Below are 17806 nucleotides of genomic sequence, written 5' to 3'. Positions count from 1 at the left end.
ATTGCCATCATTCTTTGACATGCAAAGCCATTCACTTCATAACTTCAAAGCGTTTCTTGCCTCTTGATTTGTACACATTAATGTGAAAGAGTTGGATCATTGTGAATACACTCATTTTTTCACCAATGGTCATAAAGGTCAGTCCTCAACGTCACAAAAGTAGGAGATATGCAGAGTCAGTTGAAGCACCCCTGGAGAGCATAATCATATCATTGCTGCATCTTGGTCTGTTGAGCTGCTATAATAGAAATCCATAAACTAGGTGGCTTAAACATCAAGCAATTATTTCTTACAGTTCTAGAGGTTGAAAAGCCGAAAATCACTCAGCTCAGGGTACTCTTCTTGAGTTTCAGATGTTCATCTTTTTGCTGTGTTCTCACGTGGGAGAATGCAGATCAGGCAAGCTTTTGAGTTTCCTAAGGCACTAGTCCCATCAAAAGGTTCTTCCTGCCCCATGACTTGATTACCTCCTGAAGACCTTACCTTCTCCCATCACACTGGGGATTTGGATGTTACCACACGAGTAGGGGAGTGGGGTAATTGGCACAATATTCAGTCCACAGTACTATTTAACTAAAATAAGCAGGATAAGTGATATGATTTAGGCTTCAGTCCCCTTCAGGGGCCTATCAGGGAAAAACATTTCCTGGAATTTGGAATAACCCAGAACCCTCTAATTTCCTGACATAACCATAGTCCTTATTTGAACACAACGGCCAGAAGGAGCCCATGGCATTCAAGGGCTAAGTTCCATTCCATGGATCTTAAGACTCATGCCATAAGTGAGGATCTAGAGATATGGACATCAAGTATATTGAAACAGACCTCACTGTTGGCCATGAGAAACCAGTCAAGTGCTTTGGAAGCAGTCTGAGGTCAGGATCTAAGAGGCATCATCTGATATGGAGAAACAGAGACTCTGCAAGGTCATTAGAATCATGGCTATACAAGACCATCTTTTCTAGTAGGAGAAGAGACTATGAGGAAGGAGAATTTGTAAGATTGAGAGGGTCATAGGATCTCCTGTTGAAAGAAAACAGGAACACCTGGGAAACTAGAATGCTGCCCAGCCTCTCCTCACTCCTGCCTAGGTGCCTCCTCTTTGGTCCGGGAACCTTAGTATGAATTGTGCTATTTCTCTTGCTACCATGTAGCAGTCTCCCTCCTTGTGTTACTGGTGGCTTGTACTGAAGGGCCTGTCACTTTGTTTGGGTACCACCCAAACTCACTCTTCTCCATCCAAGTTTGATCTGTCTACCCTCACCCCTGAGGTTATTAAACTGGCAAGGAAATACATGAAATTGGCATTCTTGAATTGTTCCTCACTCTGGGCAAGGAAAGGGAGGACTATTTCCATGGTTGAAGTGTTCCAACCAATTCAGAGAAAAATACCACATGAAGTAAAAATATTATCGTCCTGGCTAAGCAAGGGTTTTCCTTTATAACCATGCTGACATGCAAGGTTTTTATAGCCTTGCCTCTCCTGTGGTGTCAGTGGTATTGCCTGTTCTCTTCAGCTGGGGGATGTCAATTCAGCAGAGGTAGAGGAAGGATTTCATCTGTGGGAGGTGGGAGAAAAGAGAGAGTCCCTGGGAGGATTTAAGCTCTAGTGTGAAGGAAGAGTCAAATATTCAGTTTGGGAGAGGAACAAAAGGGAGCCTCATACTCAAAAAGGAATTGCAGAGTCTTCACTGGAAACAGATTTGGGAAGACATTTTTAAATGGCATCTTCCTTGAGTGACAGAAACCATATACTAAAGAATACATAACATGCTATTTCATTTAGGTATTCTTTATGTATTAAGTTCAATAAGCAAAACTAACCTATACTGTCAAAGTGCACATTTTATAATACTGTCTGTTGTGGGAATAGGGGGGATTTTACTGGGAAGGAACAAAATAGGAATACTGAGGGGCTGAAAATGTTCTGTATCTTGAGATAAGCAATATTACCAAGATATATTCACCTGTAAATTTTCTTCAAGCCATATAATAAGGTATTTTTTCTATGTGTTATTTATTTATTTTTACTGTTGTTGGGGGTACATTGTGACATTCACAAAAGTTGTTACAATATATCATAGTTGAATTCACCCCACCCCCATCAAATTCCTTTATTTCCCTTCCCTCCATTCCTGGAATGGTAAATTAAACAGGTGTCATTTTTCTATTTATATACATGAGTACATAATATTTTGGAAGCCACATATTTTCTCTCATATGGGAAATACAAACCTAATACAAAATAAAAGAAATATTATGAAAAATAGTTCACATTAAGGGAAGGTCACTAATAGAAAAAGAGAGGGTAAAAGAAGTAATGGTTGATGTACTTTCTATACAAAAATGAATACAGAATTTCTAAACCTGTTGAAGTCACCATAAGAAGGGGACAAGGTAGAAAGGAGAAAAATAGAGGGGATGAACCAATTTGAGTTGTAATACATATATACATGGAAATGTCACAATGAATAACCCTCTATAGCTATCTCAAATAAACAAAAATATGTGTAATTTACTATTAGGTTCAAACTTTTTAAATGAATCTTTTTGTCTGCAATACTTATAGGTGTGGCATTAGGGGAAAAGCCTTCTGGGTGTTCAGTAGGATAGAGATGCTGTCGTAATGAGAGTGAACTGTAGAACATCACAGGAACAGCAATATCTGACACAGAAGAAGGACTATTGGCTTTGCCACCAGCAAGCACAGGTCCCCATCCTGCTTATGGGTTTTACTCTAATCTTTGAGCAGGCTTTAAATATCTCTCAGGATCAGTTTCCTTCTCTAAAATGTGGATAATAATATTTAACTTTAAGTGTTGTTTAAATGATTCAATTATGCATAGTCTTTTCTCTAAATATTTGAAATATAGCTCAAAAATGGTATTTGCTTTTAACTGAGAGTAGATACATGTCAACATTGGCTATGATGCCAAAGGACCACAGTCATAAGTCATATTTCTATCCTAAAATATTCCTAAAAATAAAGGTACAGCTCTAAAAAATTGTTTAATAGTAAATAAATGCTCTACTTATTTCTAAGTAGATATTAATAAAGTATGTCAAACTATGAAAATATTTTGTCAAAAATTATTTGAAATCAGATGTATTCTCTGATGTCAGATCTTGGAAAAGGAACTTAACATCTCTTCTCAGTTTGTTTCTTTATCTAGAAAGTGGGGATGAAACTATGATTTTATTGTAAGAATATTATGATGAATCAGTTTGTTTGTTGTATAATATGCCTTGTAACGTACCTATGCCATTAATTTCAGTCTGATGATTCAATAGGGCAAATATGTCTAATGCCTAATATAAGCCAGATATTTTTTTAGTTCCTGAGGGTTAAAAACAAGAATAGAATAAGATACAGCATCTGGCTTCTGGAAACTTCCCGTCTAGTAGGAAAGACTGATGTGCACATTTATAGGACAATGTGATAAATGTTATGTGAGTACAATGTTAGAGTACTGGACAGGCACAAAGAGACATTGTACAATTGTCAGTTAAAAGCATATATGGATGACTACATCTCAGTTTTAAAAGGGCATCATAGCAAAAGAAAATGGTGAATTAAGGATGCCATATGGTTGAGAGAGTCAATGGTAAAGGAATATTTATATTTTAAAGTCACATGTTTATCTGTAACCATGAGTGTTCTGAAGTGTATATATTAAAACAGCAAAACTGGAAAGTGCCTTTAAATTGCAGTGAGTCAGAAGGAGAATGGAATGGAATTTGCAGTAACAAGAATTCTACTTATTTTGACTCCCATCTACCTTAAACAGTATCTTTGGTTGGAGGCCATGAATGTGCATGAGAAGGAAGAGCCATTCTTTCAGGAAAGTATTGACTCATATCTGCTTTAGGATCTGCTGAAAGATATGAACCTTTTCCAAGGAAAATTGAACTTATAAACAAACAAAACAATTGCAGTAAATTCAGGGAGGTTGTTGTCATTCTGAAAGTTAGATTGGGATTCTGTTTTAAAATAATACTCACACTGCTGTGTGTTCTCTTCTCTCTGAAGGAGCAATAAATATTAGCAACTTCATCAATTCTATTGTCATAGTAACACTGATGATCCTCAAATCACATCAGGTTAGTTTCCTGAGTGTGTGTGACATCTTTCTGTACCTCATGCTACCTGGCATTTTCTAGTGTACTTATAGGTGACAAGTATCTAAGAATCTCAAAGAAAACTTAGCTATAAATAATCAAGATGTACTATTCATCAAAATCTCTTGAGTATACATCATATTTACATTGCCTACTATCACTACAGCAAATAAGTAAATATTACTAATTTTTGTTTCGTAATTTAATATTAGACTGGGGTGACAGGACCACTGACTAACAAGAACCATTTTCCCCTGTCTGTTTGCCTACCCTTGTCACATACTGCTGATAATCTAGTCCTCTTTGATGGGTTATTTTGTTTTATGTCTTATCAGCAAGTTTTTGAAGATACAGTGCCTAGAAGGTGGAATTTGGGAGCAAGGCAGTTGCATACCAGTGGTGTGTGAGCCTCCTTCTCCTGTTTTTGAAGGCATGTATGAATGTACCAATGGCTTCAAGCTGGACAGCCAGTGTGTGCTCAACTGTAACCAGGAAAGTGAAAGGGTAAGGAAAACTCCTTGAACTTTGTTTTGAATCAGTCTATGCTCTGATCTTCATGGGCCTGTGAAGAATTTTGAGTAGAAATGATCTGAAAGAATCCCAACAGCCAAGGTCTTAACTCAGTTGGGATTCTAAACAGGGCCATTGATATTATTTGATAGGAAATTCAGAAGATGCCATGTTTTTTGGAAAATTCTCTCTCAAGTTCAGAACTTTCTCTGGAGTAAGAAGAAGAACCTGATTGGTAGTGTACCTGGGTACATTTTAGATAATTCTGGGATCCTGTTTTGGCAATGCAGTCTCCTCTCATGCATGGCCACGACCTAACTTGGCTAAGAATGCTAGTTTTATAATTTTTTTTAGTAAAACAGAGTCCTGAACAGAAACATGATTTCCTCACAAAGTTGAAAGTACATTTTAACTATTATCCTGCCTAGATTTTGGCACAAGTCCCAAATGAAACCACAGTCTTATCATGGTTGTGTGACTAAAATAAATTTTGTTTTAGAATATTTTTGAGTACCACACACATACGTAAGACCAGGAAGTCAAGTAGACTTCCTAGGCAAAGATCAATGACCTCGTCTGCTCCCTTGACACATCATTAGCTTAGTGCCCAGCATTTCAAGGTAAGCACTGCAGAACAGATGCATAAAATGAGACCCTAAGATGTCAAACACATCTATTTGCACCAATTGCTTAAGGACCAAGGAGGTAGACAGATGATGGGAGCACTATTTACATTTCAAAATCTTATTTTCTTAGTTTGTTAGTTACTATAACCCTTTGTATTCCAGATAGACCGTACTTTGTGATTACTGGGGGTGTGAAGCCAAGAGTTACACAAGCTAGCAGATATGTGGAGAAAGGGAATCAACCTTTGATGAGACCAAAAGCAACTACAGTGTAATCTTTCCAGTAGAAAGACAAAAACACAAATTTAAGAGAATTATTACTTGGTTTCACTGGATGAAACTCATCTTGAAGTAAAATGTGACATTTGCCACAGGCAGAATTCGTGTGATAGTATGTATGAATCAGTGCAAAACAATACCATCTGGGAAAATTTTCAGAAAACAGCTCAGAATAATTTGACTATGGCCAATAGCTCATCATATCCTTGTAGCTAAAGGAAAATGCATTGTGTTGATAATGGCAAAATTGTTCATGATTCCTTCACATGGAGATAGCAAGGAATTCTCTTAGTCTCTCTCTTTCTCTCCTTCCCTCCCTCTCCCTCTCTTTCTGTTCCTAACCTGTTTTTGCTATTCTCAACACTGTTTATTGTTTCAATAAAGTCTTTTAGTTCAATTTCCTCATAATGAGTTAACAAAACAATAATGGAGATGTTCTTTACCTTTGATATTTTAGCTTCCCATCCTCTGCACTAAAGAGGGACTGTGGACCCGGGAGTTCAAGTTGTGTGAGAATTTGCAAGGCGAATGCCCACCACCCGCCTCAGAGCTGAATTTTGTGGAGTACAAGTGTGAACAGGGATATGGAATTGGTAAGGATGGGAAGGGGTGGTGAAGTCTGTTCCCAAGTTATCCTTTTATTAGGTCTGAGTAGATCATGAATCAAATGCTCTATGACTCTTAGCTGCTTTAGTAACAATGAAATTTGTGGCAAATTTGTTGATTTTCACCCTTTTGCTTATGTACAATATTGCTGTGGCTCCTAACCCATCTGGTCATATTACCTACTTTGCTCCAGGGCTAAGAGTGGATGGATTTATGGCAAGAATTGTAGCTCCAAGATGAAAGGTAGGAATGTGTAGCCACATTCACATGTGTGCCTTTGCTCTCATGTATTACTCTTTGCTCTAAGAAAGAGTTCCTGAGAGGTACAATTTGAGATTGCAGTTGCTTGTGTTGCTCTTCAGCCATTCTTTCTCTACAGTGGACTAGGCTTCAGAGCCAGTGGGCAATTTCTTATTCAAGTAATTTCAATTAAAGGTCTTTGTGGCTAGAGCTGACTTATAGTGATGCTAATCTAACTTTGCCCAGTCTAGTCCTCAGTATCAGAAAATAGTTGAAATCTGCATGAAAGAAAGCTTATAAGATTCTCCCTGATTTCTGAGTTGCATAGGCAAGGAGTAATTTTACAGGACATTTTTATCTTGTGTAATACCAATAAATATAACTTGTGTTAATTAAAAACCTGATTCATTTATGAAATGATTCTTGATCATGTTCAAGGTACTCCTCGCACTGTGATGTCTTGTGTTCAGGTCTAGAATATCAGGGAGATCTTCATGTCTTTTGAATGGTGTTTCATGAACAGATTCTCATCCTTAAAACCTTCAATTTCTGCATTAAAATATTATATACTTACATATCTAGAGTCCTAAGAAAGGATGTAATTTTTTATCATTATAAAAGTTGCTTAAAAACAGAAATACAGACAGTGAGAGCTCAAAAGAAACTTGTAGATCATCAAATTTATAGATGAGGAAACAGTGAACTTTCAGAGTATGTTTTCTATAAGTAGAATTTTAGGAGACACTTGGACCTCCACATGCAGGGAAACAGAGCAATATTTTCCTTAGAGAGACCAACACTCAGCCAAAATACTGATTTTTCTATTGCTTCCTCCCTTAATCATGTAAGTTTCCTGGCTGACAATATAATGATATTCAGTGTAGCAACAGACAGGATATTCACTGGAGTAATTTCATAATTGCTGGGCCATTTTCCCCAGCCATTTGAGTTATTAGGTAGTAGACACTGCAATTATAGGCTACCAGGAGACCATATAAGCAGGTATGATATTAAATATATTTAAAAGCATCAGTAATTACCATAGAGTTTGGCTAGCCAGAGTTCTGGAGTGGGACTTAGAGGTCTGCTGAACCAAAAGTTAATCTCTTAGTTAATCATACAGAGTCTCAGAGATCTCAGAGGAGAGAGTGCTTTGGGCAAGAAGTTAGCTTGTGGTGGTGCCTCTTAACCAATTTGTGTAAAATTATCACTATAGCTAGTAGAAGAATATTAACCCTGCCTACAACTATCATAATATGATGATTCATAATACAGAATTCAATTGTTATTAGAAAAATCAAAGCTGTTGATTACAAGATGAAAAAGACTGTGATCTGGAAGCCCAAGTTTCTGCTGTAAATTTCTGCTTCTTCAGGTGCAGTATGTTCCCCATCCTGTGTAATCCCCCCTAGCGATCCTGTGATGCTGCCAGAGAACATCACTGCTGACACTCTGGAGCACTGGATGGAGCCCATTAAAGTCCAGGTGAGTAAAGGGACATTTTTGTGTGATGGTGAGCAACTCTCAACTGATGGAATATTTCCTGGTAGAATTCCAGAAGCTTTCCAAGCATCCTTGAAGCAAACAACCATGTGGCTAATTTCTATAGACAAGAATGAAGCATCATGTAGAGAAAGGAGGAAAGCCAGAGGGGGTGAAATGAAAAATATAAAGGGTAAGATGGAAATAAAGCCCAGAGACATAAAGAACAAGGAGGGAAATGACTACTAGTGAAAGTAGGACAAGGAAAGTAAAGATAATTGAAAGAAATATATAAAGATGACAGGAGGGAAGAGAAGGATGAATTTTAAAAAGTGAAAATAAAACTGAAAACAGGGACAGAGAGAGAGTAAAGGAACTGAGTAAGAAGAGAATGTGCTTTCCTGTCTCCATCTCCCATACTCTCTTTCTAAACTTTGAAATCCTTTCCTTGAACTATTATTTAAGGTCAAAGTCATCAACCAAATCCACTGCATCTATAGCCTCTTCCTTGGGCTTTTCCTTTGCCTTTCTTTTCTACTTCAGACTCTGGCTTTCTGCAGGTTAATGGTCCTTGCTTTCTCTCTCACACCCAACCTACTCCTAGGTCTGCAAGTGAGGTAGGTATCTTCCTCTCTCATCATTGCCACCTCCAAACCATTTTCCCTCCCTCCTCCCCAGAATCACTGACATTTGAATCCAATACCAACAGAATAAATCATGCACCATCCTCATGCCTGCTGTCATCTTCCGACCCTTAGGTCACACCTTCCCCTTACTTAAATGCTCTAGCTCCTAGTTTCCAAACTGCAAAATTATGTTCTTCATTTTATTAAGGCCTCCCTTCAGCAGCCTTTGAGGTGAATCATTATTTTTTCACTATAGTTTCATAGAACTTTGTTCATTTCTAGTGCCTTTTCCAGTGCCTGTCACTTTGTGTTTTAGGAACATTGATTGAGTAAGTAAAAAGAAAATGTTACAGCATCACTTTTTATTTGAGAAATAAATGTACATTTTCTCCCCACACTGGATGCTTTTGAGAAGCTTCTTATTCCTAATGTATAATCACATCCTTGTCAGTGGTCAAACTCTCCATCCTATGAATAAAATGTAGAATACTTATTTCTCCTTAAGCCAGTACATCAAATATTATCATTTCTAATATTGCATTTCTCATGACTACGGTTTAGTTCGTAAATTCTTGGCTTTGGACATAGGTTCCCCAGGCATGACTTTGAGGACAATAACATCAGAATAACCCTGACCATCATTGACTCAAAAACGTATTTTTTAAAAAAAGCTGAATTTGTACTCCTGAACTTTGTTAGTCATCAAATAGCCCCAGGCAATCTGCTTCACTGTTCTCTGTCTCCATTTCCTCCTGTGTAAGTGGGAATAATACTTGTCTCCATGGGTTAATATGAGAATCAGAAGAGAACCATCTGGATAGAATTTAACTTTCTTGGTGCAACAATGGTAATCTTTCTTGGTTAGTTGCCATTCTTACTTAAAGCAGGTTGCTTGCTTACTTAAACCTGTCTTTTTCCATCTTTAGTGACACTATCCTGCTCTTTATGATTTGGAGATGCATCTAAACTATGTGGCTGGTCATAGTTTATAGTATTTTAGGGGCACAATTGCTTTTGGGGAACTCTTGGGATGTGTGTCATATTTCTATATGAGAACAAAGTAGAATAAATTAGCTGCTTCTAATAATGTAGGGGAAGAAATGAGGTAACTTGAAAAATCTATTTCATCATCACCTTGTAGGAGTAATTTATTCCTGGAAAAAAAAGACCTCAGCAGTCAGAATTTCAAAAGTTGCAAACCCAACAGCAGGGAGGTAGGGCAAGATGGCAGATTAGAAGCATCCACTGTTTTGACTTCATAAAGAAGAAGAATTGGGTAAAACAAGAGAGAAAGAGAGGAAGAACATCAGGAATCACAAAAGAGGTATCAGAAAAGCAAGGAGAAACTGAGACAACAGAGTAAAGCATCAAAATTTCCAAATCCCATCCCCATCTCCCTAGGAAGGGGAGAATAAGCTGATGGCACAATCACAAGATAAGCCAGATGGCCTTGGCAACAGACTGGCAATTCAAGCTATAAAATAAGCCTACACTCCCCCCAACCATTAAGCCCAGTGCAGAGATTTAATAAGGTAGTTGGTGCTCTGGTATGGAAAGAGAAGAAAGATATTCTGTTGCTCCTCTCATCTCTGAAAGCTGTATCAAGATGCCATCTTGACAGAGGCATTTCCCTGGGAACTTGAAAATAAGCACAGGGAATATGACACAGTGTCACAAGTCTAGGTGGGCAATAGACATTAGAGGTGGTCATGTAGAGGGAGAAGGTTTAACATGATCCTGCAGAAGTTCAAGCAATAGGGAGCTCCAGCAGTGAAAGATATGATGGTCACAGGCCTTGCCCTCTCTGCCTGGTGAGGAACACGTTCCATCATCTGAGGGTCACAGCAAAAATAAACTACCAAGTTTGTGGCTGACATATTATTTGCTTCCAGCACTGTTGACTGCTAGGTGGCTTGGAGGGTCTTGAGTCAGACACTCCAAATCATGTGATATCCACAATCTCCTCTCTCCCTCTCTCCCACCATGGAGGTAAATTGCTGGGAAGGGTCTGAAAGCACAAAGACCTGGCTCCAAGAACTATATCCAGGACTGTGTTTACTGCCAGGTGGGTCTGAAGACCTTCAAGTCCAGAACACCTGAATCATAAAACTTTCACAGCCTCCTCCTCTACACAAGGAGGTGAACTTCTGTAAGTGAACAGACCCACCTCTAGGAACTGTATCATGACATGTATTAGCTGTCAGGTAGGACTCAGTGCTCCATGTCCAGACTCTCTGAATCACAAGACTTCCACAAACTCTTTCTCCCTTTTGGGAGATGAACTTCTGGATGGGGTCTGTAAGCACTGAGACCAGCGAACAGAGCTCCTAAGTCCCCCATTTCTCTTTCATCTGGTGCAGAACTAAGTGCTCTGTTTGCTTCCCCACTCTGATACATTTAAGGTTTGTTTCTAGGCTTGGATACTTACTACCTCTGGTGACACAAACTGGGGGGGTTGTAGAACAAGTAGGAAATCTGCCTGGACCACAGGCTATAAACCTCACTGTGGCCAGAAGTGGATCCCAGTATACAATGAAGGGAAGCTTCTATATTAAAAGCACCAGATTTGACCCTTTTACAGATCAAACCAGCTAGTTTTCCTGTATGTGAGGGACACAGGGCCCTAAGCATGTGAGCAAGTGTTTGGCTACTGAGACATACCCCAACTTCAGTGGTAAGAAATAGCACCTTAACATAGTCACTACACTGTCTTGCATAAACATTGACAATATTTTAATGGAAAGACTACAGGAAATTAAATGTTTGAACCAATGACTTGGCCTTTGATGTACAAATCCTAATGCAGAAACACAAGAAATATGAAGGAAACAAGGCAACATGACTCCTCCAACACAGCAATGCCACAGTAATACACAGTAATGATAATGAAGAGGAAGAATTCCCAAACAAACCATTTTTTAAAAAATTATTATAAGAATGATCAATGAAATTAAAGAGGACACAAGCAAATGTCTGAATGAATTCAAAGAAAACTCAAAGAAAGATTTGAATGAAATATAGAAGACAATGTGGGACATGAAAAATAATTTTAATAAAGATAGAAATTCTGAAAAAAATTAAATTAAAATTCTGGAAATGAATTGCTCAATAAGTCAAATAAAAAACTCAATTGAAAGTCTCTCAAGTAGACTGGGTCAAATTGAAGACAGACTATCAGTGCTTGAGGATAAGGTAGATATATTAGAACATGCAGATGAACATGGAGGAAAAAATTAAGAAGTATGAGTGAAACATGCAAGACCTCTGGGATACCATTAAAAAAAATAATGGGCATGGAAGAAGGAGTAGAGGTTTCAGCTAAAGGTAGAGAAAATATATTGAATAAAATAATAGCAGAAATATCCCAAATCTTGAGATAATCATCAAGATATAGGAAGAATTTAAGACTTCAAATAGACAAAAACCAGAAATATGAATTATATTATATCATATTATAGTTATATAATATCACATCATATTATAGTTAGAACATTAGGCATAATGATCAAAGAAAGAATATGAAAAGCTTTAAGAGAGAAGTGTCAAGTCACCTGTAAAGACACACTCATATGAATAACAGCAGACTTCTCAACATAAACTTTGAAAATAAGGAAGGCATGGAATAATGTATTTCAGGCCAAAAAAGAAGACTACTGTACTCAGCAAAGATATCCTTCGTAATTAAAGGAGAAATAAAAAATTTCCATGATAAAGAAAAACTAAACCAGTTCTGCCAAAGATATTTAAAGGAACACTATATACAGAAGGGGAAGATAAATGCAACTATGAAAATATAGGAAGGAATAAATCTCACTAGACAAGTAGATAGGCAAATGAGGAGTGAAGACTGTATAATTACAGTCAATAAAATGGCAGGAATTTCTACATACCTTTCAATTATAACTCTTCAATGTTCATGGTCTCAGTTCTCCAAATAACAAGGACTGGCAGACTGGATTAAGAAACAAAACCTGACTATATTTTACTTCTAAGAACTACACCTCAGTGGCAAGATAAACAGGCTTAAAGTAAAAAGATGGGGAAAGATTTTCCAAATCAATGGTGTCTGAAAACAAGCAGGAGTATCTGTACTCATATCAGAAAAGCTAGACTTCAAACTAAAATTAGCCAGAAAAGAAAAAGAAGGTCACTTCATATGAATAAAGAGAATCATCCAGCCTAGAAGAGGTAACAATCATAATCATATATGCACTAAACGTCAGAGCACTCAATTTTATAAAACAAACACTACTAGACTTAAAAACAGGTATACCTAACACAGTAATAGTGGTTGACTTTAATATCCTACTCTTACCAACAGATATGTCATTCAATGATATATAACCTTCATGTAGATCAAATGGATATAACAGACATCTATAGAATATTACACTCAAAAGCTTCAGAATACACATTCTTCTCAGTAGCCCACAGAATTTTTTCCAAAATTAATCATACATCAAGATGTAAAGCAAATATTAGTAAATACAGTAAAATTGAAATGTTTTTTTTTATTTTATCACACCACAATGTCATAAAGCTAGAAATCAATAATAAAAGAAACTATAGAAAATATCCAAACATATGGGGACTGAAGAATTCATTCTTGAGTGACTGTAGGTCATGGAAGAAATAAGGAGTGAAACTGAAAAACTCCTAGAATCAAATGAAAATGAGAACAAAATTTACCAGAACTACTAGGATACAGCAAAGGCACTACTAGGAAGAAAGTTTATAGCTATAAGTACCTTCATTAAAAAAATCAGAGAGACCCCCCCAAAATAACCTAATGATTCACTTTAAGCTACTACAAAAATAAGAACAAGCGAGCTCTCAAAGCTGTAAACAGAAAGAAATAATAAAGGGTAGGACAGAAATGGACAAAAAAAATGGAGACTAAAAGAACTATACAAAACCATCAAAGAAGCAGAAAGTATGTGGTTTGAAAAGATGGACAGAATTGGCAAACCCTTGACCAAACTAATCAAAAGAGAGAGGGAGAAGACCCAAATTGATAAAATGAGAAACAAGAAAAGGGATATCACAACAAACACCAATGAAATTAAGAGGATTATTAGGTAATATCTGGAAACTTATTTTCTAATACACTGGAAAACCTAAAAGAAATTGATAAATTTGAACTTCCAAAATTGAACCAAGAAGAAATAAGCCACATAAACAGATCTACATAAAAAGCAAAGAAATTAAAATAGCAACAAAGTGTCTCACATCCAAGAAAAGCCCAGGACCAGATGGATTCACTGCTGAGGATGGCTCAACATGTACAAATCAATAAACATAAGATAGCACATAAACAGACTGAAGGGCAGAAAGTACATGATTAGCTCAATCAGTGAAATAAAATCCTTTTATAAAATTCAACATCCATTCATGATACAAGCCCCAAAGAAACTAGGAACAGAGGAAATACACTTCAACATTATGAAGGCTATGTATGATAAACCAATAGCCAACAATGAAAAACCTGAAAGTATCTTCTCTAAGTCAAGAACATGACAAAGTGTCCACTCTCTCTACTCTTGTTCAATATAGTGCTGAGTTCTTAGATAGAAAAATAAGGTGAGAGAAAGAAGTAAGAGGGATACAAATAAAAAAGGAAGAAGTTAAACTATACTATTCACAGATATGACCTTAAAAGACACCAACAAAAAAATTCTTAGTCCTGATAATCTCTTGCAGCAAAATAGGAGAATACAAATCAACATTTGAAAATCAATAGCTTTTCCATGTACCAATATGAACAGGCAGAGAATGAAATCAAGAAAATAATTCCATTGACAGTAGCCTTAAAAAATAAAATACCTTGGAACAAATTCAATGTGCATACATTGAAGAAAAGACAACCTCTTTTCAGTAGAAAATTGAGGACTTTCAGTAGAAGATTGAAGCTAAACCCTTATCTCTCACCCTTTGCAAAATTATTTTAAACTGGATCAAATATCTAAATGTAAGATCTGAAACTTTGAAACTACTATAGGAAAACGTAAAGATAATCACTTCAAGATATAAGCATAAGCAACACCTTTCTGAATAAGACTCTAACTGCTCAGAAAATAACTGCAAGAATTGGGGATGTATCAAATCAAAAACCTTCTGTACATTAAAGGAAACAATTAGCAGAATCTAGAGACAGCATACAGAATGGGAGAAAATATTAATATTAAACACCAAAAGAATAAATAATCCAAATAATATATGGGCAAATGAACAGAAATTTGCAAAAGAAGTACAAATATCCAACAAATGCATGAAGAAACATTCAACAGCCTTAACCATAAAGGAAATACGAATCAAAACTACATTGAGTTCCATCAGTCAGAACGATAGTTACCAAGACCAACTACAAATGTTGGTGAGGATGCAGGGAAAAAGGAACCCTTATACACTGATTGTGGAAGTATGACTTAATGCAGGCAATAAGGAAATTAGCACAGAGGTTCCTCTAACATCTAAAAATTTAACTACCATATGATCCTGCTATGCCACTCCTGGGCACATATCTGAAGAAACGTTAAGTCAACACCCAGCAGAGAGAACTGTGCACTTACGTTTACAGCAGTATTATTCACAATAGCCAAACTGTGGAATCAGCCTAGGTGTTCATGAATAGATGAACTGATAAACAAAATGTGGTATATATACACAATGGAGTATATACCATAAATAACAAAATGATGTCTTTTGCAGGAAAATGAATGGACTTGAAAATCATGCTAAGTAAAATAAGCCAGACTAAGAACAACAAATATCATATGTTCTCTCTCATATGCAGAAACTAGACCTAAAAAAAACAAAACAGTGACACAAGTACAATTAGGGGACTGTTCAGGTATGGGAATCAGCAGGAGAGAGGGTGAAAGAGAGGCTGGAGGGGGAGTGGTGAATATGATCAAAGTACTTCACATGCATGCGTGAAGACAGAATAATGAAACCCATTAAAAATTTCTAACATTTTTATAGCATATATTAGTTGTACTGGGGAGTTCATTGTCACATTTCCATATATGCTTACAATGTACCTTGGTTCAGTTCACCCTACCATCATTATCCCTCAGGAAAGGGGATAAGAAAGAGTAATAAAGGGATAAATTTGATCAAAGTACATTATATGCATGTATGGAAAAATATCTCAATGAAACCCCTTTATACAATTAATATATGGTAATAAAAGAAAACATGACAACATTTATATGTGTTCCTGAAACCCAAACCAATATCTTTCATGCTTAAACAAAATCAGATATTAATCCAATCACTGTCACTATCATATTGTCACAGAACAAGCTGAAACTTGTGCTGTCTCAGCTTTTTTATTGGTACTATATTAAGGAGCATTACTTATAAAACAAAGCTTACAAAGATGTTCTGCATTTAGGAAACAAAAACTCTACTGTAAAAGAAAAATAAGAAAGTTGATGAAGCAATGGAAATGACAAGATGACTACCTTATGTACCTCAGATCCTCTGAGATGAGACTATGTGCCAACCACAGGTGATCTCATGGCATCTATCATTTTGTGGCACTTAGTGGCTCATGAGGGCGTCCACATATAACCTTGACCTCATCAATAAGAAGAAATGTCTCATAGACTAAAGCAATTGTGGTAAACGAAACTCCATGTTAAATAAAGTCCTTGTAACTTAAATTGAGTATCTTGGGGTTGGTTCATGAATTTTAAAACTGGGTATCATTCTTTGTATATGTGTGTGTGTGTGTGTGTGTGTGGTACTGGGGATTGAACCAGGGCCTTAAGCATGCTAGGCAAGCACTCTACCATTTAAACCATGCCTCCAGTCCTTCTGTTTTTTTTTATTTTGCTTTTGAGTGGTGATCTTGCTAACTTTTCCCAGGCTGGCCTCAAACTCATGATCCTCTTACCTTTACCTCCTAAGTAGCTGGAATTATAGGCATGTATCATCACACATGGCTTTGGGTGTCCTGAAGAGTCACTTGGGCACTGTGTAAAAGTAATAGTATATATTCCGCCCTCTGAAAGGCTGGGATGGCTTGGAATGTACATCTTTCACAAGCAACTCAGGTTATTTTACTGTAATGCTTTGAGAATCACTATCCTTACAAAATAAAATACTTGCAACATAAATATTTTTTAAGTACAAGCACATGTATTTGAAGCATGGTTCATTTGTTTAGCAAATGATGCTTGTGTACATCATGAAAATCCCTGATATCTACCATATTCAAATACCTTTGTACCTGGCAAGATCACAAAAATGGATTAAATTGCATCATTTTCTCTATTCTGCTTCCAATGACTTCATTCTTTGGAATAAAAAGAGACACTTTGCATTTGGATAATACTTTAGTGCCTTCAAAGTCATATAGATAGATGAGAGAGAGACAGAGAGAGAGAAATGCATAATTTCATTTGAATCTCATCACAAACCAAGAAAGTAAGAAAAGAGATTTTATTTTCTCTATTTTACATGCACATTACATGTTGTCAGGCAATCTGTCCAAAATTACACAGCTGGCAAGAAGTAAAGAGGTGTAGCCCACTTTTCGGACTCCAAGTTCACCTTGGAGTTCACCCCATTTACTAGTCTTTTTTTTTTTCTAGTGTGTGTTTGAGTTAGTTTTCCTATCAAATAGAAAATAAGTCAATGCTCTAAGCCATGAAAACCACTCCATTTTTACATTTCCCTGTCTTATCTTGAAATCTAAGAAAAAGAATTTGAGATATCTCCCTGTAATACTGCTTTTCCTTATTATGACGGAATTTGGTGTTGTGTTCTATTTTTTGAAGAGCAATGAACTATACTTTCAGATGTCTACATCTACACGTTTTAGATGTCTGCAGAGTTTATTTGCCCTTCTCTGGGGTTCTTGTTGGTTTTTATTCCTGCAAATGCTACTCAAATAATATACTTTTTATTAAATGAAGAATTTTCATGGGCTTAAATAGTCTTGAGTTTTGATGAAAAATGAAAAATGACTCAAGGTAGCAACTGACATAAAAGTCAGAATGAGGTCCTTGTGGGTTCAAATGCAATATGATTTACTCCTTGGAGCCTCTGTGTGCTCACCTGCAAGGGGTAGGGAAATATTACCTATCTTGCAACATTGTTATAAAAATTTTAAATGATACATACGAAATATCCTACACAGTTTCTAACACATAATTCTTAAGTAAAAAGGGCAATTTCAGTTCAATTAGTACAAACTTAACCCCTGGAAATATCCTCCATCTCTATAAAGATATCACAACCTAGGTGTATGAAAAAGAAAAATATTCAATAGTTTACCTCTTTGCTTGTGTGTATGTACAAATGACTGAA

The 17806-nt window shown here is 36.6% G+C and overlaps 1 protein-coding gene across 1 annotated transcript in view; it reads left to right on the top strand.

Annotated features, from left to right (window-relative positions):
- The window catches only part of Pappa2 (pappalysin 2), a 260775-nt gene that overhangs the window by 196871 nt on the left and 46098 nt on the right, over positions 1–17806 (top strand). The window contains exons 18-20 of the mRNA XM_074047398.1: positions 4455–4623; positions 5992–6127; positions 7756–7865. Of these exons, the coding sequence (XP_073903499.1) occupies positions 4455–4623; positions 5992–6127; positions 7756–7865 (415 nt within the window). The remainder of the gene's footprint in view (positions 1–4454; positions 4624–5991; positions 6128–7755; positions 7866–17806) is intronic.

This window comes from Castor canadensis, chromosome 11 (assembly GCF_047511655.1).
Source record: "Castor canadensis chromosome 11, mCasCan1.hap1v2, whole genome shotgun sequence".
In the NCBI taxonomy this organism is placed as follows: Eukaryota; Metazoa; Chordata; class Mammalia; order Rodentia; family Castoridae; genus Castor; species Castor canadensis.
The sequence above is the reverse complement of the archived record's forward strand: the minus strand, read 5'-3'. Positions and strand labels throughout refer to the sequence as shown.